At 42.3% G+C, this 27,938-nt stretch overlaps 1 protein-coding gene across 1 annotated transcript in view; it reads right to left on the reverse strand.

Moving 5' to 3' along the window:
- LOC135218795 (translation initiation factor IF-2, mitochondrial-like) overlaps positions 1 to 27,938 on the reverse strand; it is a 290,814-nt gene that overhangs the window by 206,055 nt on the left and 56,821 nt on the right. The window contains exons 4-6 of the mRNA XM_064255245.1: positions 26,163 to 26,343; positions 9,084 to 9,244; positions 188 to 364 (exon numbers count right to left, since the gene is read on the reverse strand). Of these exons, the coding sequence (XP_064111315.1) occupies positions 188 to 364; positions 9,084 to 9,244; positions 26,163 to 26,343 (519 nt within the window). The remainder of the gene's footprint in view (positions 1 to 187; positions 365 to 9,083; positions 9,245 to 26,162; positions 26,344 to 27,938) is intronic.

The raw sequence follows: 27,938 nt of genomic DNA on the forward strand, positions 1-27,938 counted from the left end.
AGAAATCTATTTTTGAGAACTAGCGACCACATAAAAGGGGAATCACACAATTTGAACACATAATTCTGGACCAGATTGTAAATTATATAAATGTACGTATTCAAGGAAGAACCCTCAAAAGAGTAGAAATAAAGTTGTTATACAATTTACAAGTTAATTTAGCATAAAAATTCAAAGTATGATATACCCATTGCTTCTTGAGCATGTTCTATAGATTCCTTTGTTTGTAGCATAACACCATCATCAGCTGCAACCACTAGCACAACCATGTCTGTCACATTGGCCCCACGAGCACGCATAGCTTTGAAGGCAGCATGACCAGGAGTGTCTAGGAAGGTCACCTGCTCTCCTGTATCAAGTTTAACTGAAAATAAAACACAATAACAGTTTATTTTGTGCTACCAAAAGCATTTCCATAATAAACTTCCTTTGATGCAATAATAAAGTGGAATGATGAAAACCCTATTAATATGAATTTTGAGAAAAATATCCTGTGCAAAGGAAATGCCAACAGAAATTCAGTAAGGATGCATCCATAATACATAATTTATAACATCATAAACATGTCAGAACTTATCGCATCCAAATCACAAACAAGTTGAAAACAAGTCACCATATGTTAAAAACAAGCCTTCAGAAAATTCTGGATAGGTATAATCGTAAGCCTTGGAAAGTTATCGCTCTCATTTCACAACAAAATAATGTTTCCATGATTTACTGAGATAAATAAAAGGGATTTTGACAAAGGAAAAATCTATTTCTGGGGGAAGACCTGTGTCGCCCAGTAAACCCATCCCTCTCTTTTTCATTTCCCCACCCTTTAGTATTTCAAGAATGGCATTCTTGGCAGAGGCAGTAGTAGTAGCGAGCGGAAGGTAGCCGTTGTAACGGCACCTCTGCAGAGGGGGATTTTGAGAGAGGAGAGATCTATTTGGTGAAGTATCTGTGATAGTGGCTTCCACTCGCCCCTGATGCTATACCGACACCCTTTGAGGGTGAGCGAGCTAGAGGTAGTAACTCTGGCATTCCATATGGCTTTTTCTCTGGTATATTTAGCATTTATTTATACCTAGAAATGAGTGCTATAGGAACATTTCACTGGGTGACACAGGTCTTCCCCCAGAAATAGATTTTTCCTTTGTCAAAATCCCTTTTCTGGGCTCGACCTGTGTCACCCAGTGAAATAGTAACAGAGAATTGCCCATACAGGCTTGGAAATAGAATGTAAACAAAAAACTTCATTTGAAAGGTAAAATAAAAATTCCTTATAATTATTGTTTTAATAATCCAAGTTAAGGATAGCAAAATACAATTGGTAAATAACATCTGATATGACCAAATCCATACCATCACCAGGAAAAATACAACAGGAAATGAACATAAAAACAAACAAATTAATGAACTATGTACAAGTACAGGAGTGGGTTGATAAGCAATCCAGTCCGGAACAAAAGGCAAAAAGGCAGGGATTACATGCGAGGCAGGTAGGTGAGAGGGAGTACCAAAAGGTAATTAATAGCACAAACAATGATAATAATAATATACAAATTTACAATTACATAACAGCTGTATTAGGGGAGACAATGTTCCCTGCAGCCAGTGCCGAATATTTAAGGGCCTCTAGAGACTTCAGATAGTGGCGTTTAAATACTGTCGGAGATTTCCAACACATATATTTTTTAAGATCATCGAAGTTCATATGATGAAAATAATTAACTGAGGTAGCCACTGCTCGGATATCATGGACATGAGGAACTGAATCCGGATTGGCTTGTTTAATAAAATAAAGAATTTGTTGTCTGATGGCCTTCAAGGAAATGGTTCCACCATTCTCTCTAATAAAAAGAGGACCTGAAGACTTTTTAGAAGTTCTGCCCAGATAAGATTTTAATGTAATAATAGGACATAATGATGGGTCCTGTGGAAGAGGGACAATCTTCCACGGAGACCATCTGTTCTGTGGGTCTTCATTCTTTGCTAAGAATTTCCGATCTGGAGAGAGCAGAACTTCTCCTGACGGGAGGAAATCAATATGATTTGGTTCTCTAGAGAGAGCCAACAGTTCAGATATTCTGGCACCTGAGGCCAGACTCATTAAAAATAATGTATTCCTGAGAAGGGTTATATATGAGCATGATTCATTATCAGTATCTGAAGCCAACCTGAGTACGTCATTTAAAAACCAGGAGACCGTGTGAGGACGGTCTACCGGTCTCAGACGAGCACATGCTCTAGGGATAGACGAGAAGTACGAATCTGTTAAATCAATATTAAAGCCAAACTGAAATATCTTCCTCAAGGCAGATTTAGTCGTAGTAATGGTACTAGCAGCTAGGTCTTTTTTGAACAGTTCTAAAAAATGAAATTGTCAGATTCGTAGTCATCGTCTGAACATCTGATTCTTTTAGAAAGATGGCTAACTTCCTCACTGCCGAATCATACTGCCGGAGTGTCGATTCTCTTTTGTCTGACTCCACGAACATTGTGTTTAGCGGGTCAATATTAGTATCCTTTGGCGCCGCAAACTTCATGAAGTCCATAAAGTTAGGGCATTAAGAATTCTTGAGGAAGCTGACACAGTCAAAGTTTGTACCACCTGAGTCAGCTTTCGGTTGGGAATCTGTCTGGGACGGAGTTTCAACTCTAGTAGAAGAGGAAACCAATTGCTCTTCGGCCAGTTGGGTGCTACCAGTGCTATCTGTCCTTTGAAAGATCAGAGTTTGTGTAGAACTTTCATCAAGAGGTTTATTGGCGGAAATAGGTAAATCTTCTGCCAATTGTTCCAGTCTATGGACATCGCATCTGTGGCGTGAGCCAGAGGATCCAAATTGGGAGCCACATAACACGGAAGTTTGTGGTTGGACTTCGTGGCGAATAGGTCTACCTGAAGGCCCAGAATTTGTAAGCAAATCCCATTGAATGACTTTGCGTCCAAGGACCACTCCGACTCCAGTGGAGTTGTTCTGGACAGTGAGTCTGCCATGACATTTCGTACTCCTGCCAGGTGAGTGGCTGACAGGTGCCAATGATGTTTCATTGCCAACGAAAAGATTACTATCATCACCTGATTTATGTGGCTCGACTTGGAGCCTCCTCTGTTTATGCAGTAAACTATCACTGCACTGTCCAAGACTAGTCTGATATGAATATTCCTGGCCGGAGCTAGTCGTTTCAGGGTCAGGAAAATGGCCATTGCTTCTAGTATGTTGATATGGAACTGGCGGAATGCTGTCGACCATGTTCCTTGAACCTTCTTGTACTGAGAATAGCCCCCCATCCGCTCAGCGAGGCGTCCGTGTGGACTACTAGAGACGGCAGGGGAAATTGTAGCAGCACTGACTTGGAAAGACTCTTGACTCTCGTCCATGGACGAAGTCTTTTCCTTAGTATTGGCGGAATCAAGGAGATTTTGTCTCTGAGCCTGCTGTTGGCTCTTTTCCGCCATACCCGATTGATGTCCTTCAGTCTGGCTTTCAACAGAACATCTGTTATCGAAGAAAACTGAAGTGAACTAAGACTCTTTCTTGGGTATGACGAGAAGCCCGTCTGTTCTTGAGGAATTGTCTCGTAGCTTTCGCTATCTCTCTGCACTTGTTCGGCGGAAGAGATAGTTTGTGTGTGGTTAGGTCCCATTGAATTCCCAACCATACTCTAGAAATTTTATTACTTTGGCTGTTGCCCTGCGATATTCCTTGTTGGTTGCCCAAATGAGCCAGTCGTCTAGGTAAGCTACTAGCATCACCCCCTGAGCTCTTAGTTCCTGCACTACTGTCTCTCCTAGCTTGGTGAATATTCTGGGCGCTATATTGAGCCCGAATGGCATGACTCTGAATGAGTAAGCCTGTTTTCCTAGTTTGAGGCCTTGGTAGGGAGAGAAGTTTCTTGCTATCGGGACATGATAGTAAGCATCTGTAAGATCGATAGAGGTGGTGACGACCCCACGGGGAAGTAATGTCCCCACCTGCGAGATGGTTAGCATGCGGAACTTGTCGCATTGAATGTATGAGTTGAGACAGGACAAGTCCAGAATCACTCTTCGTTTGTCCAAGTCTTTGGTACACTGAACAAACGTCCTTGAAATTTCAGGTGACTGACTTTCTTTATTGCCTTCTTTTGAAGAAGGTCTTTGGCATAGTCTAGAAGGTCTGTCGTTGGAATTTGGTGGAAGCTGACTGGTGGAGGAGGCCCTTGTATCCATCTCCACTCCAGACCTTTTGATACGATACTGTGGGCCCAAGTACTGAAGGTCCAATGGTCCCAGAAGAGGTACAGTCTCCTGCCTACCTGGAGAGGCTCATTGACTGGATGAGGTCTTACTTCCTCTGCCTCCTCTGAAACCTCTGCCTCTGGAGAGAGCTCTGGAACCAGCTCTGTGCCGGTAAGCTCCTCTTGCTCTGCTACCCCTTGCATGCCTGTTATAGCCTTGAAACGCCCCTTGCACTTCAAACGAAGCGTTGAAGGCCGGGGACGTCACGAAAGTAGCCAAACTCGAGGACTGTTGAGTTGGCTGACTCTGTAGCAGTACAAATTGTTGTTGTGGTCGTGTCTTAGAGGTTGAAGGTTGACCAAGCTGGGAGACGGGAACTGCTTGCACCACCGTCTGTGTCTGAGAGGTCTGGAAGGGCTGATACTTCCTGGCCCTCTTCCTACCCTTGGCTTGCGGTCGGGTCTCAAACTTCCTTTTGGAGGGAAGGCCCCAGCGGACACGAAGGTTCTGGTTAGCCCTAGCTGCCTCACTGATGACGCTGTTAACCACGTTATCAGGAAAGAGGTTGGGTCCCCAGATCGATGCCTTAATAAGCTTATTAGGCTCATGTCTTATGGAAGCATTGGCAAAGACATGCTTCCTGCAGTTCCGCCTAGCAACCACAAAGTCATACAGGTCACACTGGAAAGTCTGCAGCAGCGACTTTGTTAGGGCCCGGAATAGAGGTTCCTCAGCGTAGACAGAGGCCGTCAACTCTGAGGTAGTAACCGAGTTGATCGACCTACTCAGTCTACACTTTGCCTCAAACTCTGCCTTTACCATGGCATCCGGAATTCTGTGTAACCGTTCACTAAACTGTGTGGAAGCACACTCCGGATCGAGTTTGCCCACTGTGAACGTTTCCAGAGCGCCCACCCAGCACTCTAAATCTCCGGGAAAGAGCAGAGAGGTAGGCTCTGTCTCCCGAGGCTGAGGCATTGGCTTCTCCTCCATTCCGGCTTGCAGAGTTAACTCCGCGATCTTAGATGTGCAAGGGGTCGGGATGTTATCCCCCACCACAAACATGGTGTAGCAACCTTTGTGTGGCGTCAACTTGGTGTTGACGCAATCCCATTCTAAAAGGGTTTGGACCCATGCCGACTGTGCCTGATCCCTAGGATAGAACACAGTCTCCTTTGGGACCCTGTCTATCCTGACAAACGCTTCCTCGACTAACTGAGCGTAGCCTGGGAAGGGAAATTGGAGGTCCGCCGGGAAGAACACGTAATCTTCCACGGGACGGGTTCCGCAGCCTTCAATTGTCAGCATGCCATCCGAAAAGGGAGCATGCAGCGCCAACCGCCATGGGTCGTTGTCCTCGAATGGCAGGAGCTTAGATGCATCCGGCACAATAAAGGACTGCTGTGTGCCTCCGGACTGGATAAGTCTGGCCAGCAAGCTCTCCTGAGTCTGTAGTCATTGAGCCAGAGACAGGATGGGCTGCCCCAATGTCTCTAAACCAGAGGCGAGCTGAGAGGACACCGATTGGAATCTCGAGTCCACAATACTGCCCATCTTCTCCATGACAAGATTAGCGAAGGCATCAGGGTTGAAGCCGGACTCTGTTGGTCTGGCTTTAGAACCCTTAGCTCTCGACCCCTTAGGCGAGGGAGTAGCTTTTGCTGAGGAAGCCAAAGGCTTGGGGGCCAATGACGACCTGGCGGAGCCCGCCGGAGAAGGCTTAGCTGGTCTGGCAGCCTTCGGCAGGGACTTCTTTTTCAGGGTTTTCACCTTGGGGATCACAGAACCAGACCTATCCCCAAGGATCATGGACTTCGAGAAGCCCTGAAAGGAAGAGGAAGAAGAAGGAGTTGGGCTAAAAGCAAGTGTTTTAGATCTAAAGCCACCTGCCTCCCTTACCTCCCTACCTTCTTCCTGTGAGTCGATGGTCATTGGCTCGCAATGCACTGATGGCCGCCACCTCCTCCGTCACCTCCTCGCACAAGCCCTCTTGGTCTTCTGGAGGGGCCAGGGTTTCCAAATGGCTCCTCTCGATGATAGGGGCCGCCACTTCCCTACCTACTGCTGCTGATGACCTTGCGTTTGGATAAAGGAGAGAACACATCTCCTCCGACACCACATAGGGGCATCCAGCGGCAACGTTCCTCCCATAACCCCTCACCCAGACCCTAAGGTTCGACAACGAGGAGGCCTTGAGCGCCAGAGGGGTCAGTAAGAGAGGACGAAATCAGATCCTCCAGTGGTGGAACTATATCCTAAAAATCAATAACATTACTGAGGTGAGGATGGTACCTACTGACTCATTAGTCACGTTCCCCACCAAAGCGTAACACACTTTGCAGCCGTCTGGAAGCCAGAATAAGAGGTCGTCAACCTGCACCGCACAGCTGGCATGAGATCGGCAGACCTCATGCCCACACGGTTGCTGGAGAACGGTTGCGTACTCCAACTCCAGACAGCGTACCATCTGTAAGTTGGAATTGATATATGAGTATCGTCAAAATAGTTCCGCCCAGCTAAAGATAAACATCAACTATTAAATAAAATTTTACTTAACATTAAAGCTCTGAATGTCTCCACCTACTCCAGAATCCATAATCTCGTTATCGCAATAGCTATGACCGGTGGAGTTGGCCTGATACGAGCAAAACAGGGAAACAAGGTAAAACCTAAGCCTGAGTCTGATCGCACCGGAGTAGAGTAGCAATTCCAAGTCAATTGGAAACGCATTCTCTAAGCCTAGTTCCGCCCCCGCCAGAGTGGGGAAGCAGCGATAACACCAGAGAAATACGGAAAACAGAGCGGCGGGAACAGCGGTACTAAGAACTCCGGCGTATAACATCCTGGCGAATGTGATGGTAGACCACACCTCGCCGGAATAAACACAGGCCTGGAGACATACCAACAGAGACTACATAATCTTCTAATCCTTAACCTCCTCCGACTAATCCCCTGGAACAGTGCTCGACGCTCCAGCTGCTGTTCACTGGTGGGATTACTTGGTCAGCGAGCTAACCAAGCACCGCCGGAATGAGTCCAGAACGGAAGGAAGAGCCCGGAGAAGAAAGGTAAACTAGTTATCGCCTGGCAACAGCAACCGATCAGGTGATTACCACCCTCCGAGAAGCCGTGAAATAGCCTACTACTAAAGGGGCACAAGACGGCAGGCCAATTGACACCCTAAAGGAGGTAACGGCCAAGGCTATACTTTAAATTTATTGATACCCCGATCTGGTTAGGTAGCTAGCAAAATCGAATATGTCAACCTGGCCAGGTAAGATAGGCCTAGCACCTACATTACATAACAAGAGAGGAACTCTCTAGTAATGGATCACCCTCCAAAACTAATATGTCAGTCTGGTCAGGTTAGCCAGGACTAGTACCAACTATGGGTAGCGAGAAGCACTCTCAACCGCCTAGCCTACCTTCCAAAACCTAGCCTAGATCTGGTCGCGTTGGCTAGGGTAGGTAGATATTCGTGTAGGACTTCCAAACCTCATGAAAATACAATTAGCAATATATTATAATATAATCAAATAAATAATACCACATACACTACATGCATGAGCACCGCGAATGAATGAGGGTTTCCTTTACCTCCCAAAACTAAAATGGCGTATCGCTAGGCTAGCCTAGGTCGCCTCAAACACAATACTCGCACATGACGTAGGATTGAAAAAAAAAATCATCGCACTCTCGTGAGGGAACCAAATTGCTCCTGAAGGACTGATGATAAACTAGGGAAACCCCCTAAAGAGGCTAAATAATGTAATGGTTCAAACAGTGATACACCAACCTATCGGTACCAATCAGGAGCGAAATGGTAAAATTTCACAACAGTAACGTATACTGTGATGTGCAAAAAAGGTGAAACATAAAATATACACCGTAATAAAAGTTGAGATGACTAAGTACGCGGTCTACAATGCATCCAAAAAGGCCGACTCGGGAACAGCGATACGCTCGGCTCCCATGTCAACGCTTCATTATTAAACAACACCATACTTGATGCATAGTTGCCTAACCGCGTTCAAAGTCAACAAATAATATACTCAACTTAGATGAAGATGCTTCTTGAAGGTCTGAAGACATGATGACTTCCAAAAATCATAAAATACCTTGCAGCAAAAACAAACGCGTTAACGCTTCGAGTGCTATTGAAGAAATGACGTTCTTGGCAGAGGCAGTAGTAGTAGCAAGCGGAAGGTAGCCGTTGTAACGGCACCTCTGCAGAGGGGGATTTTGAGAGAGGAGAGATCTATTTGGTGAAGTATCTGTGATAGTGGCTTCCACTCACCCCTGATGCTATACCGACACCCTTTGAGGGTGAGTGAGCCAGAGGTAGTAATTCTGGCATTCCATATGGCTTTTTCTCTGGTATATTTAGCATTTATTTATACCTAGAAATTAGTGCTATAAGAACATGTCACTAGGCGACACAGGTTGAGCCCAGAAATTTATATTTTGAGACCATTTTAATTCTGAAATATCCTAAATTTAATGATACTGAATTGCAAAATTAAAAGGCCTTGTTGTGCATATAAACACTTTACTGTTATCTAGTTTCTGGTAATTTTGTTATGTTAGTAGTTCACTTAATGGGAATTCTCATTTCACTGAAATTCATACATTACACAAGGCCCATGTTTTTTATTCATACAATTATCAAGAGAATTTCTGAGTTGAAAATTATGAATCTTATTACAAAAATCAAACAAAACACATTAATTGATGAATTTAAAAAACATACACTGACAGGCATGCAATCTTTGAAAATATAGAGAAAGTAATATTTATTATGAAAAAGATAAAACTATGCTACTTATCAAGTATATACAACAAATATTGTTAACAATCCCAATCTGATCACACAAACCTGCAAAGGCACCAATATGCTGAGTAATTCCACCAAACTCGGTGTCTACAACAGAGGTATGACGTAAAGCATCCAGAAGTGTGGTTTTTCCATGATCTACATGGCCCATAATTGTCACAACTGGAGGTCGGCTAATTAGCTCACTTTCCAAAGGTGGGGGCCTAGAAACAATGATAAATAATCAAATATACAAGAATTACTATTGGAGTCACAAGCCAATATTACTGATAAATAAATATGTTGTTAGTATCTACTGAACATTTAAATACTACAACAAGTCTCATTACATGATCTGTATTTTACACTTCTAAAAAACAGACTTTTTTTACAACTTATAATAAGGTAGTTAAATATTCAGCAGCACTTATTTGAGGGTTACCCTTGCTCACTTGCAAAGGAAAACAAGCAAACCTTTCATTACAGATGATCGGGATGGAATTGTGACAGCACTATCTTTCAATACGCATTTCATAAAACAACTGAAATTCTCAAACTTGACACTGAGGAATGTGGCGATAAAAGATATCAGAATGAGACAAAACTGGTGGAAATGTAGTTCTTGGTTTTAACGCTGCATCAGTTAAATATTATCTTTAGAACCATAAACTGAAATAATTCTTATCATGATGTGGCTGACTGTGCATAATAGCTTTAAATTACAGTATTCTACCTTAATTATAAATACTAATTACCCAGCTTACTTTCTACTTTAACTATCGAAGACCTTTGCAATAGAAGACCTCATCCTGTTACTGGATTCTGCTCAATAACTTTCTGTTATGAGGTAAACTAGGGTACATACATTAACAAACATGAGGTAACTTTGAAGAAATTAAGATGGGATGAATGGGATTTATTCGTGTGCATAACTGTGGATGATGATAAGGATCTACCTCCCTTTGTGAAAGCTCTTTGTCACGTGACACCACACCAATTACTATTTACCTTCTGCAACTATCATAATTGTATATATAAGTTCAGTGATGAATGCTGTTACTTTTCTCCATACTGAACAAAACAACTTAACCTTGGGCTTTCCTTGAGCGCCATTCCTAGATGTACTAATCATTAGAAAACAGAACAGATATGCTTTCATAGTATGTACAGGAATCCCACTGCCATTATTTCTTATATTCATTTCCTAAGCTACATACCACAATGTCTCGGTAAAGATCAGGGTCGGGTATAACCTTTTCCTCAGGGGGCTTAGAAAATGTATATTCAAATGGGTACTTAGATAAAGAATTCAATATGATCTGCCAACACCTAATGCAACTGATCTACCCACCACATATTATTGAGAAAGCTATTAACAAAGTGAATTGAATATACTACAGAGGACCCACAAACAACCAACAAATAGACTTGAATGATAAAATAAAGCTTCCATGCAGTGAAATTATTAAAAAAGCTGCAGAACACCTCAGGTCTCATAATCCATTTATTTTTCATTATCCCAAATCCAATGGGAGCTTACTCGTTAATGTATACTTGAATAAAAGATCAGTACAATATGCTTAAGAGAGTTCATTGACTGATTAATTAGTTCTTTCTGGAGTCGCAACGAGGTTATTGACATCGTATTTTACAGAATTGTAATGATAGTTATAAGAAATAATAGTAGATAGAGAGCTTAAAACAGAAAGAGAGAGAATAATCAGAGTACAGTGAAAATAACGAAAAAGAGAAAAAGAGAGAGAGAGAGAATTGAGCTTTGGTGTGTGAGTCAAATTTGATCAACAAGCCTAGACGTAACAAAACCATAGCCACAGGACGTTGGCGAGACGGGAAAGCGGCAACAGCCATAACCCCATCACAATAGAAATCTTAAGACCGCCTTAAAATCTTTGACCTGTGACCTCGCACCAGACTCACTCCGCTTCTATCGATAATGAAGCTCCACCTCCAGAAGGAGGTATCAACATGTTAATTAACTGACTTTGCCTGAAAAAGGAGGAATTAACATGTTAACCCCACCTAAAAGGGGATGGGGAAAGATAAGAGAGAATCCGCTCCACGAATCAAGAATCCATTTGGGCGGAGAACTAGAACATACACCGCCTTAGGAGGTTGGGCCAAATTCGATCCAGGGGTAGCTGACTGCAGAATGCCAGAAGAATGAGAGAGAGGACCAGCTGCCTTCGTACAGTAAAGCAGCAAAACTTTGCCAGTGGTCCTAACCAGATTCTCAATTTGTAAATATGTAGTTGTAACTTGTATTCTTTGCAATAGTAAAGAAAGAAACTCTGCCGTTCATCTCGTTCAAACTTCTCCTGAGAGACTAATAATATTACTAATCCAGAACTAACATTTAAGAAGAAGCATAGTCAAACATTTCCATTTTTTAATGTAATTCCATTACATATGGCATTGATGAGGTCCAACTCATCAATGCAATGCAAAGAATATTCTTAAACATAATATGGTCATATGGTTAACCTAAGAATATAAACATGAATACGTACTGAAATGTATACTGAGAGATAATACATGTGCTGAAAAGTATACTAAAAGATAATGCATGTGCTGAAATGTATATGTACTAAAAGATAATGTAAGTGCTGAAATGTATACTAAAAGATAATGCATGTGCTGAAATGTATACTAAAAGATAATGCATGTGCTGCAGCAATAAAAGGAGATACACAGTTTTCAAATCATGAAGCAACTTGCAGAACATATTGTTTGTTCGTTTGTATGGTGCTTTTACATTGCATGGAACCAGTGGTTATTCAGCAATGGGACCAACAGCTTTACGTGACTTCTGAACCATGTCGAGAGTGAACTTCTATCACCAGAAATACACATCTCTCACTCCTCAATGGAATGGCCGAGAATTGAACCCGCGACCACCGAGGTGAGACGCTAATACCATAACAACCACACCGCTGAGGCACTGCAGAACATATTGATTATATAGAAATATAATTAATTTTTTATAGCGTAGTCACTGTTTCGTCCTCAAAGGAGTTACCCTCCCTGGTGTGCACCAGCACCCGAAAGTGATCAGACTAATATCAAAGAAATATCTTTTAGCCTGGTCTTTTAGTAGGGTATTATGCCATAATGATAAACACTATGACAAGTGATATAGTATAATGGACTCAAAAGACAAAAAGGCATATTTTCTCATCTTCAGTGAAAGCTGTACCCAGTTTTCTTATGTCAAAACCTGTAGAAGTGACTATTGCGCATGCGCATCAGCAATCTTGTTTTATATTTGGGCCAGCCAAAACACCAAAATCCATTACTCTTCCGGTCATCACAGATGATAGTCTATTCTGCTAGTGCTCCTCTATCTTGAGATTTTTTCTTCGAAATCAATCTCCAGAATCATGGGATCGCTGAAATTTGAAAGTTAAGTGCTTTTTGTTGGAAGTTTTTTGCCTAAAGAACTACTCCATATTGTATTATTATTAATTTAGTTAATCTTTTCAGATAACGGTTGCTACAATTTCTGATGCAATATCCTACATGAGCTAGTAGCCTAGCCGGTTTAGGACAAGTAATTTAAGACTAGGAATGGCAATCATCGGTAGCCTGTAACCTAAGATAGTATATCTTAAAGATGATTAAATAACCATAAGTACTATGCTAATTTTTTGGTGATAAGTACTTAGAAGTAGATAAAAAGGCTACACCATTTTAGTTTTATTTTGCCATATTTAGTATATCCAAAATAAACCAACCCGGATAATTCCTAGTGTTAAGTAGTGAACCGCTTACTAACACTATTAATCAAAGTTGTTAGCCCAGAATACGTATTCTAAGGCTAGTAAAATTGGCAACAGGGGCCAGATGTAATCGTAGTCTAAAACTTGGAGCTACATGTTAAGTGGTAGTTTTTAAGTAACACGTTGAATGGGGTGCTGAAATTGTAATTCGAATTATCACTCCAAGTTATTCTTAGAGTAAGTGTTGATTTACTTGTAAGGTAAAATAACCTAACATGAAGGTTAGTGTTGGTATGATGGTTTTATATAGGCTAGTTTATCAGTAATATAACATGCTAAAACTATTCGAGGCTCAGCAAAAACGACTGTTTTGCTATGATTTAGTATCCTATCCTATATGTGTATATGCATGTGTATTAATGTATATACAGTGGGCCCCCCGTATTCGCATTCTCCGGATTCGCGGATTTTTTTTCTGGACCATATCTAACCATTATTTGCGGTGAATTCGCCTATTCGCGAGATTTTCCGACGATAAATAATCACTAATTAGTGTATTTTGATGTTATTTTCATGCCTAAATACATTTTTATGATACAATAATGATTTACTGATTTTAAAATATTAATACTGATCAATACTGTATTAGTAAGTTTAATAAGAATAAATGATATCACATAATAACTAATAATTCTCTCTCTCCCTTACAGGGATGTATGCTTTTTGTGTGATAAATGATTTACTAATTTTCTAATATTAATACTAATGTAAAGAGCAATTACTTCAAGAAAGAAAATACTACATTGAATTAGTAAGATTTTAGTTTATAAATTTTAAAAATTATGTAAGAATGAAGGAAATCCCAGTCTTCACGCATCTTTCTTTCGAACTTCATGTCTCTCTCTCTCTCTCTATCTCTCTCTCTCTCTCTCTCTCTCTCTCTCTCTTCTCTCTCTCCTCTCTCTCTACGAGATGAGAGATTTTTATGGTACACTATGTATAATATGTTTATTTCTGGGCTCAGCTCGTGTCGGCCTATGAAAGTAATCCTTAACATCATTCTTTCTAGGTAAAATTATCCTAAAATTACCAGAGAAAAAACAAAATTAAGAAAATGTCAGTAAAACTGACTCGCTCACTCTTAAAAAAGAAGTGTCGGTATGATATTAGGGGCGAGTGTGGAACACTACCACGAGACAAACACCAATTAGAACTTCCCTATCAGAAATCCCCCAAGAGAGAGCCGATACAACGGGCGATGCAGCCTCTACTACTACTACTAGAGACTCCACGGACAGCAGCGCCCCTAGCTACATCCTTAATTTTTTTTAGCACCTGCGACAAGTCGCCATTTTCTTGTGCTCGTGTTTTTTCTTGGATTATCCGCTTTGGAATCATGGAACGCTCTGCTATCGCCACGGCTAAGTTAAGTAACTCATAAGTAACATTTTACTGTAATTTTATCTTCCGGGTACCAGTATTTTCCCTTTTATAGGTCAAATACGGTTCCTCGGGGTTGTCTCGTGGCGGCCATGCCGCCTCGTAAGAATTCCCGGTCCTCCCTACTGGGACTCTTATGCTTATGGGCTTACTTTTTTCACATTCATTGTTTACATCGAGTTTAGCTAAGTTCAGCCCACCTACCTAATTCTTCTTTAGCTTGGTATTTAGGGCTATTATTATTTTATTTTCGGCCCAGACATCCCGGCTCTTGCTCTACAGCGGCTATCGCTGGCTCCGAGTAGGCTTCGGTTTTTCGAACAGTCTGCCTCCTCCTGGGCTTCTTTCTCTTTTACTAACAGTGTCTCTTCCCCTTTTCGATATATGATTTTATTTGGGTGTTAGGCTAGCCTAGGTGCTTGTTCCACATGTTGGTACAGCTTGGTTCACGTGGCCCTACCACGGTTGTGTTGCTCGCGGCCTAGGCCACTTGCGGTCACGTGTACTATAGCACTTACCCTGCCCCTTCCACCCTCCTCTCTGATGTAGGGAGGAGCTGGGGACCCCTTGGTTGTCATAACAACCTCATCGCCTTCTCTCACACTCTCGGAGGTGCCGGGGGGTTGTTCCGAGCCAGCAGGGGGTATAGGGCGACCACTATGAGGTACCGGGTCTCCATACGGGTAGTTGGTGAGGTGGGGAGGAGTAGGCCATCCCTCCCCACTTTCCTCGCTCCCGCCGTGTTTCGCCGGGACCTCCATCCCCCCCTCCCTTTACTCAGCCACCCTCCTTACGATACGAAAGGAGCCTTCCGTCGCAGCCGGGGCCCCTTTGGTTATAGTATATTGGCTCCGCTAGCGGGCAGGGTGGGTGCTATGGATGGTCGATTGCTTGCCTACTATATCCTTATATCTCTCCCCCGACTACCGGAAGGGAGCTTACCCATTACCTACGCACTCTTCTTAGTAGACGGGTGGAGAGAGAAGTTGTTTTTATGCTGTTATTTTGCTACTTTAAGGATATATACCCTATTATAAGATATTTTACAATGAATTGTGTATTATTATTTTCATTTTATCAACCATCCCCGCCATTTTACGTCGTGGTTTCCATTACCACCACTCCTAGTTGGTTGATTCTTGTGCCTCCGCCACTGGCGGAGCCATAGCCTATCTTCCAACCTGGTTACCACACGTATTTTAGCGGGGCTCTGGTTTTATCTAACTTTATCGCTCCGGCACCAGCGGAGCATATGTTAGGCTGTAAGTGTTTACTCTGTACTCATGTACGTTTTCACTTACAGGCTACCAACTGCCAGGTCCTCGCCTGTAATGCGACGCTGTAAATGACCCCTGTGGACATGACGAGAGTGCAGGTCTCCACCCCGGCCCCTGGTGTGCCACTTTGTACAACGAGGCGATCGTCTGGCACCCCGAGGCCTGCACTATATGCTACGACCTGGTAGCTCAGCTGGTGGATGGGGTAAGTCCATTATGAGGTTACTTATGAATTTACTAACAACTTTAGTTCGTAAGTTTGTTAACCTGTCCGCAATTGGTAGCTAATCCAGCCTTTCTTTCAGGCTAGCGGTGTGAGGGAAGTCGCCCTCGCCACCCTGAAGAGTGTGTGGGCGGCTTTGGGAAAAACGCCGCCAAGGGCCAGCCCTACATTTTGGATAGAAAGCTGGCCATCCAGATCTTCCCTGCGGGCAAGTCGACTGGGCTACGTCGACCCCTTTGGCCCCTTTCCGCCGCCCCCGTGATAGCCGCCATCCAGCAAGAACTCCAGAATTCGTTGGGGGTCGTAGCCTCCCAGGAGTCAGTCCCGGACGTCGCCGCCCTGGACCTGAATCTCGAGCCGATGGCGGTAGTAAGTGAGGATTTGTTTGGTTGAGGTAGGTTTGTCGGGCGCCCAAGGTCTTTCCTTGGGCGCTCCTGGGTCTTCTCCTGTCCCTTCTTCTTCCGCCTCCTTCCAAGGCTTTCCGGGATCCGAGATCCCTAGCCGCACTCCCGCTCTCTCTGTACCTCCTAAGGAGAAGGGAAAGAGAGAACCGAAGACTTTGTCTAAGACGACTTCTAGGAAGTCGTCTTCGTCTTCTTCGGCCAGGAAGTCATCGACTTCATACGCCGACGCGGTGAAGGCTAAGCCGAGCTCTTCCCAGTCGAAGAGCTCCAGAAGCAAGGCTTCGAAGGAGAAGGCTCGCGCTACCTCCGAGTCGCTGCCTTCTCCCGCTTCCGCTGCCCCCTCTCCGGCTATGCCGGCAGGGGTGGCAAGCACCAGCGCCTGCGTTCCCTCTCCTGTCTCATCAGGAATGATGGAGCAGGTAGGAGCGATGGTAGGTTCCCAAATTTCAGCTTGGGGAACACGTTTTGAGCAGATGTTCGCGCAATTGTCGAGCAGTCTGTCTCAAACTGGACAGACGGTCCAGGAACTCTCTAATAGGATGAGAGAGAATGAGGATCGGGTAGCTGGGCTATCTCAGGCTCCTCCCCAGTCTCCCCTGCTTCTAGCACGGGGATTCTCCAACTTCCGCCTTACGACTCCTTGCCAGCTTTCTCTATGGACAATCCATGGAGAGTAGCGGCCTATGCTCCTTTTAAGGACGGGATGATTTCGATCCCGGAGTTTGGCACTCGAAGGATTGAGGACTTCGAGTTCTATCCTCCGGGTCTGTCACAGCCTTTCATCGGGTATGCTAGGCTGACGCCAACGGCTCTTACCAGAGAGGACAAGATCTCGAAGGAGTCAGTCCTCTACAGTAGAGATCACGCCCAACGGGAATGGGTTCACTGCCTTGAGGACTGGGAGTGTACTAATACTAGACTCCCAGGCCTATAAGAGCCCCTTTCACTATTTTCGCGACGGAAGAGGAGGTCTCTCTTCCGTTCGCCACGAAATTGGTGGAGAAGGCTCTTCAGCAGTCCTCAAGGATGAGCCCGTTCCACAGTTGAGAGAGTCGGAGTCTACTTCTCCACTCTTCCCCGCCTTCGGAGAGTTATGGGAAAACCTGCCAGCTACTTTCACGCTGGGTAAACTCAAGCCGGACTGCGCTATGGACCAGTTCGGTGAGAAGTTACCTAGGCTGCCGGATTCCCAACCATGGCAGAGTTCGATGCGCGAACTAGGTTTTTGGCAGGTCCCTTAACTCTCTTATCGTTACGGGAAATGGCTGCTCTTTCATACGCTAACGAACCGCTGTTCAGATCCTGCAAATCGCAGTTTCAGACGGTTCTGTTAGACACTTTGACTTCTTCCAAGCCAGGAGGAACTGGTCGGAAGCATGTTCTTCAAGAGTGCACTATCAGGCACGAGCCTAATAGACTCTTGGCTGCGAGCATGTGGGGAGCGGATCTCTTCCCATAGTCCGCAGTGAACGAAAGTCCACCACGAAGCTGCTAGACTCAACCAGAGCCTTAGAGCTAGGTGGGGTATTTCCTCCTAAGAGGAAACAGGAATCCGTTCCCACAGCTGGCAAGAAACCAAAGAAGGCTGGTAAGAGGTTCCAGCCATATAAAAAACTCCAGCATCAGCAGCACATTTGTTTGCAGGCAGTCCCAGTTACCCAACAGGGACAACCTGCTACATCTAAGCAAACCCAGCCTTTCCTCCTGGTGCCCCAGCAATCGCAACTCGACTTCCTACGCTATCTCGCCTGCCTTTAACCCTGCTTATGAGGCTCAAGGCTACTCTCAACCGAGGGGTAGGGCGAGAGGTTACTTTCGTCACCGTGGCGCAGGAAGGGCACAAGGAGTAAGCAGTTCAGAGGAGGGCGTGGTGGCCAACCCGCCCATCAGCAATGAGGCTCCCCACCCCAGGTAGGAGGGAGGCTGTTCCTCTTCCGCCACAGGTGGGGGTTCAGCAGTTGGGAGGGCACAGAGCATAGTGTCCAAAGGATTAGGCTGGAGCTGGATCCAGATCCTCCTCCAATCAAATCATTTCATCAGATACCGTCAAAGGAATTGATAGATTACGCGGAAGAACTCCTTCAGAAAGGAGCTATTGCGAGAGTCAAACATCTAAAATTCAAGGTCGCTTATTCAGCGTGCCAAAGAAAGGCTCAACAAAAGAAGGGTAATCTTAGACTTGTCAAAGCTAAACTCTTTCATTCGCTGCGACAAGTTCAAGATGCTTACCCTCTCGCAAGTAAGGACCTTACTTCCGCGTGGAGCCGTCACATGCTCCATCGATCTTACAGACGCATACTATCATATCCCTATAGCCAGGCACTTCCGCCCATTCCTAGGATTCAGGCTAGGAAATCAGACATTCTCATTCAAAGTGATGCCCTTCGGTCTGAATGTAGCCCCCAGGGTATTCACAAAGATAGCAGAAGTGGTTGTACAACAATTGAGAGCTCAGGGAATCATGGTAGCGGCATACCTCGACGATTGGTTGATCTGGGCACCAACAGTCTAGAATGTCTCAAAGCTACCAAAAAGGTAGTTCACTTTCTGGAACATCTGGGGTTCCAGATAAACAACAAAACGAAATCCAGAACTTATTCCGGAATCCGGAATCGTTTTCAGTGGCTAGGAATCCAATGGGATTTGTCCTCCCACAATCTATCAATTCAGTGGTCAACGGAAGGAGGAAATAGCAAAATCTGTCAGGCAATTTCTCAAATGCAAACAAACGTCAAGAAGAAACCAGGAGAGAATCCTAGGGTCTCTTCAGTTTGCTTCAGTAACAGATATCCTTCTGAAAGCAAGGCTGAAAGATATAATCGAATTTGGCGGTCAAAAGCAAACTCCAAATATCGAGGACAAGTTTTGTCAGTAATTCCACAGATCCTCCGCAACCAACTACGGCCTTGGTCAAAAGTAAAGAACTTAGCCAAGAAAGTACCCCATTCAATATCCCCTCCCATGTTAACCATTCACACGGATGCATCCCTGTCCGGGTGGGGGGATACTCTCAGTTCAAAACAGGTTCAGGGGTGGGCTTGGTCAGTTCAATTTCGCCAGCTCCACATAAACGTGTTGGAAGCAATGGCAGTATTTCTTACTCTGAAGAGACTGCTTCCCCGAAGAAGTCTCATCTAAGGCTAGTTTTGGACAGTGCAGTGGTAGTTCATTGCATCAACAGAGGAGGGTCCAAATCCAAGCATGTGAACCATGTCATGATAGCCATCTTGCATTAGCAAGCAAACACAAATGGCATCTGTCTGCCACTCACCTGGCAGGAGTAAGAAATGTGATAGCAGACGCCCTGTCCTCCCGGTCAGTTCCTCTGGAATCAGAGTGGTCTCTGGACGTCGGGTCATTCCAGTGGGTAAGCCGAGAGTCCCAGGTCTCCAAGTGGATCTCTTCGCCTCACAAGCGAACCACAAGCTCCCTTGCTATGTGGCCCCCAACCTGGACCCTCTGGCTTATGCCACGGAGCGCCCTGTCGTTGGATTGGAATCAGTGGAGGAGAATTTATGTTTCCTCCAGTGAATCTTCTCTTGAAAGTCCTAGACAAACTAAGGTCTTTCAAAGGGATAGTAGCTCTGTTGCCACCGGACTGGCCCAAGAGCGAACTGGTATCCTCTCTTTTGGAATTGGGTCTCCGACCTCAACGGATCCCCAATCCCAAACTATCACAATCAGTACAAATGAGGACTGTGTTTTCGCTTCCTCAGGAACTCTCCAGACCCTAACTTTATGGACTTCATGAAGTTTGCGGCTAATAAAGATGCTGACATTGATCCACAGAATATTCTCTTCCTAGAATCAGATAAGAGAGAGTCAACCATTAGACAATATGACTCAGCTGTTAAAAAATTAGCATCTTTCTTGAGAGAATCGAACACTACAACCATGACAGTTAATTTGGCTATATCCTTTTTCAGATCCTTATTTGAAAAAGGTTTAGCAGCTAGCACGATTACCACTCATAAGTCGGCTTTGAAGAAAATCTTTCAAGTAGGTTTTCAGATAGATTTGACTGAATCTTATTTCACATCTATCCCTAAAGCCTGTGCTAGACTAGACCTTCTCAGAGGCCTACTACAGTTTCATGGTTCTTAAATGATGTCCTCAAACTAGCTTCAGATACTGACAACTCATCTTGTACATTCATAATGCTCCTGAGGAAGACACTATTCTTATTAAGCCTAGCCTCAGGAGCTAGAATTTCAGAACTGTCGGCTCTATCCAGGGATGCGGGTCATGTGGAATTCCTCCATCAGGAGAAGTTCTACTTGCTCCGGATCGTAGCTTTTTAGCCAAAATGGAAGATCCTCTAGCAAGGTGGGCTCCTTGGAAGGTTATCCCACTTCCACAGGATCCTTCTCTCTGCCCAGTATCAACTCTTTAGAGCCTTTCTATCTCGCACTTCTTCTAGATCCTCGGGTGCTCTCTTCATGAGAGAAAAAGGTGGTACTTTATCAGTTAAAGGCATTAGACAGCAAATCCTTTACTTCATTAAACAAGCCAACCCTGAGTCATTCCCAAAAGCACATGATATCAGGGGAGTAGCCACCCTCAATTAATTATTTCCAACATATGAACTTTGAGGATCTTAGAAAGTATACTGGATGGAAACCCTCCCCGACAGTCTTTAAACGGCATTATTTAAAGTCCTTGGAATCTTTAAAGTTTTCAGCAGTAGCAGCGGGAAACATAGTTTCCCCTGATACTGCTTAGTAGTTGTAGTATTGATCCAGGTCTCCTTTCTACCTACTTCAACAACATGCCTCAACCTATCGTAGGCTACTCAACATCATAGCCTTAGCCGTTGTGTCTTATAGTGGTTTGTCCCTTATTTTTTTGCTAGGGACAACCACCCTTGACTGATATGTACTTCAGTGTTCCTACCCATTATTTTTATGCTAGGGTAGGCCACAATATGTTTATAAATTCTCCATTGGGTTTGTGATAAGTTTCACTCACAATGTGTTTGTATATATTTGAAATTAATTGTATTAATTGTATTAATGATGGACTTGAGTGTACCTACCCTTATTTTTATGCTAGGGTAGGACACATATATATATAATTGTATTTATATATTAAGTTAATCCAATCCAAAAAAAATTTCCTTATTTTACATGCATATTTATAATTTTATTATCTACCATTTTTAAGTACTTTAAGTTTACTAACATTCTATTATTGATTATTGTTAATAAGTTAGTTTAAGTACTTATTTGTATGCTGTATCTGATTTACTTTATATTATATCCATCATTTAATCTGTTTTTCATTATTTCCTTTTCCATCTTGTCTGTTTCTCTGGTACTCTTTCATAGGCCGACACGAGCTGAGCCCAGGAAAAGGGGATTTTGTTTGGACGAAGGAAAAAATCTATTTCTGGGTGATTGGCTCGTGTCCGCCCTATGGAAGACCATCCCTTTTTTTATGGGTTTGTTTTTCCCCCCCCTTGCAGGACAAGATGTATTTATGTTTTAATTAAGGATGTCCGCTAGGGCGCTGCTGTCCGTGGCGTCCTCTAGTAGTAGTAGTAGAGGCTGCATCGCCCGTTGGTATCGGCTCTCTCTTGGGGGGATTCTGATAGGGAAGTTTCTAATTGGTGTTTGTCTCGTGGTAGTGTTCCACACTCGCCCTATATCATACCGACACTTCTTTTTAAGAGTGAGCGACGTCCAGTTTTAACTGACATTTTCTTAATTTTGTTTTTCTCTGGTAATTTTTAGGATAATTTTACCTAGAAGAATGATGTTAAGGATTACTTTCATAGGGCGACACGAGCCAATCACCCAGAAATAGATTTTTCCTTCGTCAAAATCCCTTTAATATGTTCATATGATAATAGTAATATTAATAATGAATGATAATAATAATAATAACTGGGATTACAAAAATCATAAGTGAAAGTATTTTACAAATACTACGAAAATCTCTCTCTCTCTCTCTCTCTCTCTCTCTCTCTCTCTCTCTCTCTCTCTCTCTCTATCTCTCTCTCTCTCTCTCTCTCTCTTACAGAAATGTATGTTTTTTGGATGATAAATGATTTAATGATTTTCAAATATCAACATTAATGTAAACAGCATTAATATCAATTCATTAAAGAAAATACTAAAGTGAATTAGCAAGATTTTAGTTTATTTATATAAAAATTATGTAAGAATGAAAGAAAATGCATTTTACCCCACATCTTTTCTGAACTTCATCCAGGTAGCCAAGCAAGGCAAGTTGGCTGGGGTTCCAACAACTGTTTGCCCCCCCCCCCCCCCCCTCTCTCTCTCTCCTCTCCATCTCCGCGTCCCTCCCTCCGTCACCTCCCTCCTATCTCTCGATTCCTCTCTCATTCTCTCCTTCTCTCTATCTTTTTACTGAGATGTAGAAATTTTATAGGTTTACAATGTGTATGTTTATTAATATTTTCACATAATGATAATAATAGTAATATAATTAATTTCAAAATTCATATGTTATAGTATTTTATAGAAGTACAATAATCTATCCATTTCAGTCTTTTAAATAAGGATAACCCTCCCCCCCCCTCTCTCTCTCTCGCCACAAGAGATAGTATGTCTTCGTGGTAACTCTCGCCCTCTGTTTGGGCTGGAAATGTATGTATAAGTGTATCTTTAAGGACATTACTACATTTTATGGTAAAATAATAATATACAGCACTAGTTTACAAAAAATATTTAGTTTCGTGAGATTAAACAGTAACAATACCATCTCTCTCTCTCTCTCTCTCTCTCTCTCTCTCTCTCTCTCTCTCTCTCTCTCTCTTTCTTACTTACGTATGTTTATTTGTTTTGTAGTATAAATAAATGATTTACCTTATAACTAATTTTCAAATATTAATAAGATTAATTAAAAATAGCGATTCCCAGTCTTTTTTATCCACTTGGAGGATCGTGGGTGGGGGAGTATATGACAGTTTGATATACGTATTGGCGGAGGGGAAGGAGTCGGAGTTTAGGAGTTGTTCTCTCTCTCTCTCTCTCTCTCTCTCTCTCTCTCTCTCTCTCTCTCTCTCTCTCTCTCTCTCTCTCTCTCTCTCTCATTATTATTCTCTCTGTCTCAGAAATAATTCATAATTTCACTCTTGATGGTCAGATATATGATGATGCCATTCTCTCTCTCTCTCTCTCTCTCTCTCTCTCTCTCTCTCTCTCTCTCTCTCTCTCTCTCTCTCTCTCTCTCTCTGTTATTGGCTGTAGGTATATATTTTTAATGGTAAAATGTTTAAGATGACTTTGAAATGATATTAATAATATAACCTCACAGATTAATACAGTAATAGGTTAGTAATTTTAGGTATATTTGAAGTAGGATGTTATTAAAGGTATACATTTGGTATCTGAACTTTCAAGATAGGCAGTTATAAGCATTTTTAATGGTGATTTTAACTATTCGCGGGTTTTAACTATTCACGGGGGTGTCTGGTACACATCCCCCGCGAATACTGGGGGAACACTATGTGTATATGTATGGGTTTATGAACCACTTTATTGAAAAAATTTCAAAAATTACTTGACTCAGTAAACAGAAACTTGGTTATGTAGCCTAACTAAGTGATTGGGCTTCATATTAAGTTTTTGTTGGTAATAAGCCAAAACCTAACCTTATATGGTAAGAATAGATTATACCAAGGATACTAAACCAAGTCTTATAGAAATCTTGCTTAGGTTAGTAAATAGTTAGCCATATATATGTGTATATGTATGGGTGTATGGGCTTATAAACAACTTTATTAAAAATTTAAAAAAATTACTTGACTCAGTAAATAGTAACTTGGTTATGTAGCCTAACTAAGCGAGGCTACATATAAAATCTTGCTGGTAATAAGTAAAACCCTAACCTTATTCAGTAGGAATAGATATATACCAAGGATACTAACCCAAGCCTTATAGAAAACTTGGTTAGGCTAGTAAATTGTTAGTCATAAACTAACTTGTTATAATCAAAATTAAAACCTAAACACAACCAATACATAAGGACTAAGTTAAGTAATATAAAAATAAACAAGGCTTCAAAGGTAATTTAAACCTCAGAAGGTTTGAGTTAACACAGATTTAGGCAGATCTAGGTAATAGCTGCGTCGAATATTTATACAAAAATTACTATTCTCTAAAAGTAATTGAGTTGATATTAGAAATTTAACAATTGTTGTTGGGGGTTTGAGTTTAACCCCAGGTACTGGTATCAGAAACAGAAAAAGGACAATCCGAGAGAGGGGGAGGAAAGTTGAAAGGTAGCAGATACCCAACTCCAAGGACATACACTACCCAACTTCTCCGCTTCTTGATATTGCCATCTGGCCCAAAGGCCCACCAGGCATCCCCCCACCCGTGGCAATGGGTTGGGAGTGGCACCCTCCCTATTGACAACCCAATCTGCTCGTCCTCTGACTCCCCTCCCTGGCTTGGAAGAGCAGGGCTGAAAGGGACGTTGCTCCTGTTTTGATGAAGCTGCAGGCTGAGGAGTCCTGATGGACGCTGACTGCTTGGCAGACTTCCTTGGAGGAGGAGGAAGAGAAGGGCAAGAACGAGAATCCGACTTTGAGACTGCCTGTTGAACAAGCCTGGCTTTGGTATCACCAAGCCATCGGTCTAATGCATCTTCTCGGTGCGTCCTATATAAGAGAAGCTGCGATTCCAGTAGGTCCTCAGTTCTTAGAGAAGACAAGGACTCATGGTCCACTGAACTTGTCTCCTTCAACAGGGCTGCATCCCTCCTAATCAGGAGCAGGTTGGCCCAAAAATTAGCACCGAGATGGCCCAGGTAAGAAATGGCCTTAGTGTTAGACTGAAGCAACCTAATGAAGAAAGACAAGCTGACAGAACCTCCTTCAGAACGACACAACAATATCCTGGCCACCGCAGACAACCACAAGTCCAAAGTCAAGGCCTCTTGAGAGGATAACGAAGGACCCTCAGCCCTCTACATTAATGGTGATAAAACTATGGTAGGCCGTGGGTAACACAGATAGGCTACCCACATACTACTGTATCATATATGAGAGAGAGAAAAGAAAGAGTTGTATTTCTTCAAAGTGTATTTATGCAATACATATATTTCGTTAAAAATATGGGTGGAAAAAAGCACATAATTGCCTTTTGCACAAATTTTCCAGTTCAAAGTATGATGGTTACTGTTTATAAGCATACGTACTGTATTTACAGTTAAGTGGCATTGGGTGAAGAAGGTATGGAATTGCCCTTGAATACCCCTAGAATTTTTTACTCGCCCTTATCTCGATTTTGCCATTATCAGACAGGCCCATGGCTCTATTAACCCAGATAACTGAAGAAATTTATATTTCCATAACCTTACACCTAAGTAATACGTATCAATTCATCAGCTGAAATTATCTTGTGTATACAGCAACTTTATATACTAGGTCTGCAAAGATAAAAAATAACTTATTAAGCTGCCAATTACTAACACTGGAAAAAATCAAATTATATAGAACATTAAAGCGACCTCTCTATCCACCAATGTTGTTGTCTTAGTCCACACCATCCAAGGAACATGTTAACAAGCTCTTATCATATACAAAAATTGCAAGACTAAAGAGGTGAATTCAGTGCTGTCAAGTGCGTAAAGAGGATGGCTGATATATGGAGGATATGCCAAAATACTCAAGATTAGAGAAGCCAGAGAAGATCCTGATATAAGGACCAATTACCATAATAACGCTGATCTTTAGCAAATGTGAAATGTCTCTTGCAACAAAACTTCAAATGGATGACTGGTGCAAAAGCCAACCCACTGTTTATAAAAATCACTCATTAAAGGCCATAAAATATAGAGGTTTGTATTTATTGAAAACTACACTGCTCTAGATTAAACTATTTTCCTACAATAGGGGAAAAGGCCAGCTGGCAGCAAATGGTCTACAAACTAGATGCACTCACATGGGTAGTAACTTTATATAATCTATTTCTATGTAACACACTGGATTTTCTTTTTCTAAAGTTTAAACATACTGAAATGTACTGAGATATGGTTATCATTATTATACCAATATATCTGCTTACAATGTAACTCAAACAAAGGCTTACCTCTTAACAGCATCCTTATTCTCCTTTTTCTTCTCCACCCTTAGTGGATTACTGCTAAAATCACAGCGAAAACCTGCTCTCTTAACAGCCTCCTGAATTACTTTCACATTATCTATTGGTGTTCTTGGGCTGTCATAAATTTCACTGTCATCCACATACAGGAAAATCTCAAATAATGTATCTGCAGTAAAAGAACATCTAATTAATAATTGTTTATATAAAATTCAGTGCAAACATATATGTACTGTCCAATGGTCAGTTTCTACAGGCATTAAAAAATATAACACATTTCTAAAAACCTTCAGCAATTCAAAGCAACAAAAATGACAAATTTTAAATCAATTTGTATTCTTCATAGCTAACAAACCTGACGTCTTAACAATAGAAGAATCTTCTCGCGCCAGCTGGAAACCGGTTAAAAACAATCAAAGATTGTAAAGCAAAGAATCTGTGGCTTCTGGCAACTCATGCGTATACTGGGTGGAAGCTGGTTGTCAACCAAGCACCAAATCAAGTGACACATTACTTTCCCACAACCCAGGAAAAGAGAGAGAGGGGCAGCTAGAGGTGGGCAGTAAACGTTAAAACCTCAGCTTTGTTAGCTATGAAAAATACAAATTGATTAAAAAATTTGTCATTTGTTCATATGTGGAACAAACCCTTGGTCTTAACAATAGATAGACTTATACTTGGAGGGAGGTACAAGTGTCCTAAACCAGCTGGGAGTTAACTGACCACTCTTCCTAGAAGAATGAGTTCTAAGGAAGGGGGGCTGAAGCCCGTGACATAATAGACAATTGGATATCTAAAAACTCAGCTGTCTGGGTTGAAACACAATATATGGTCAGATTCATTGCATTCCAGGAACAAGAGAAAAATTTGACTGTTCAAGTAACAAATCATATAAGCCACAGGGGTTTGCCACCACTCCTCACTCTCCTTGCTAGAGAGGAGATTGCATGCTTGCACACATGTGCATATGTGAGTGAGTGTGAGTCTGCAAATGTGACTAGAGATGCATGAGAATTAAAACTGACATTATAAAGGGATTTTGACAAAGGAAAAATCTATTTCTGGGCAGTGACCTGTGTCGCCCAGTGAAATAGTTCCTATAGCACTCATTTCTAAGTATAAATATTGCTAAATATACAAGAGAAAAAAGCTATATGGTTATGCCAGAGTTTCCTGGCTCGCTCACCCTTATTTAAGGGTGTCGGTATGAAAACTGGGGCGTGTGAAACCACTATCAGAGGTCCCCTGCCATTTAGTCTCTTCCTTTCTCAATATCCCTCATCTACAGAGGAGCCGTTCCAGGCCATCTACTACCCGCTACTGCTACAACTAGCATCTTGTTTATCATTCCTGTAGATAGCACCCAAGCTTGGGCCAGTTAGGGTGTGGAAGATAGAAGGTGGGTTTCACTGGGCGACACAGGTCACTGCCCAGAAATAGATTTTTCCTTTGTCAAAATCCCTTTTCTGGGCCTAACCTGTGTTGCTCCGTGAAATAGTAACAGAGAATTGGCCCCACCAGCTTGGAAATCTAGAGTAAACCAGTTACTGGAAGGAAAATTAAAATTATATAATACTTCTACAGACTTAATAAAGGTTCTTAATTCTACAGAGATTTCAATAATATCCTTAAATCTACTGTCCTTATATATATAATGAAGGTTATACAATCCAAATCTGATAGGATTAGATCCATCCCACACCATGATACAGGAATTTTATATATATATATATTATTATTATAATATATTTATATATCTATATA

This window comes from Macrobrachium nipponense, chromosome 1, assembly GCF_015104395.2.
Source record: "Macrobrachium nipponense isolate FS-2020 chromosome 1, ASM1510439v2, whole genome shotgun sequence".
In the NCBI taxonomy this organism is placed as follows: domain Eukaryota; kingdom Metazoa; phylum Arthropoda; class Malacostraca; order Decapoda; family Palaemonidae; genus Macrobrachium; species Macrobrachium nipponense.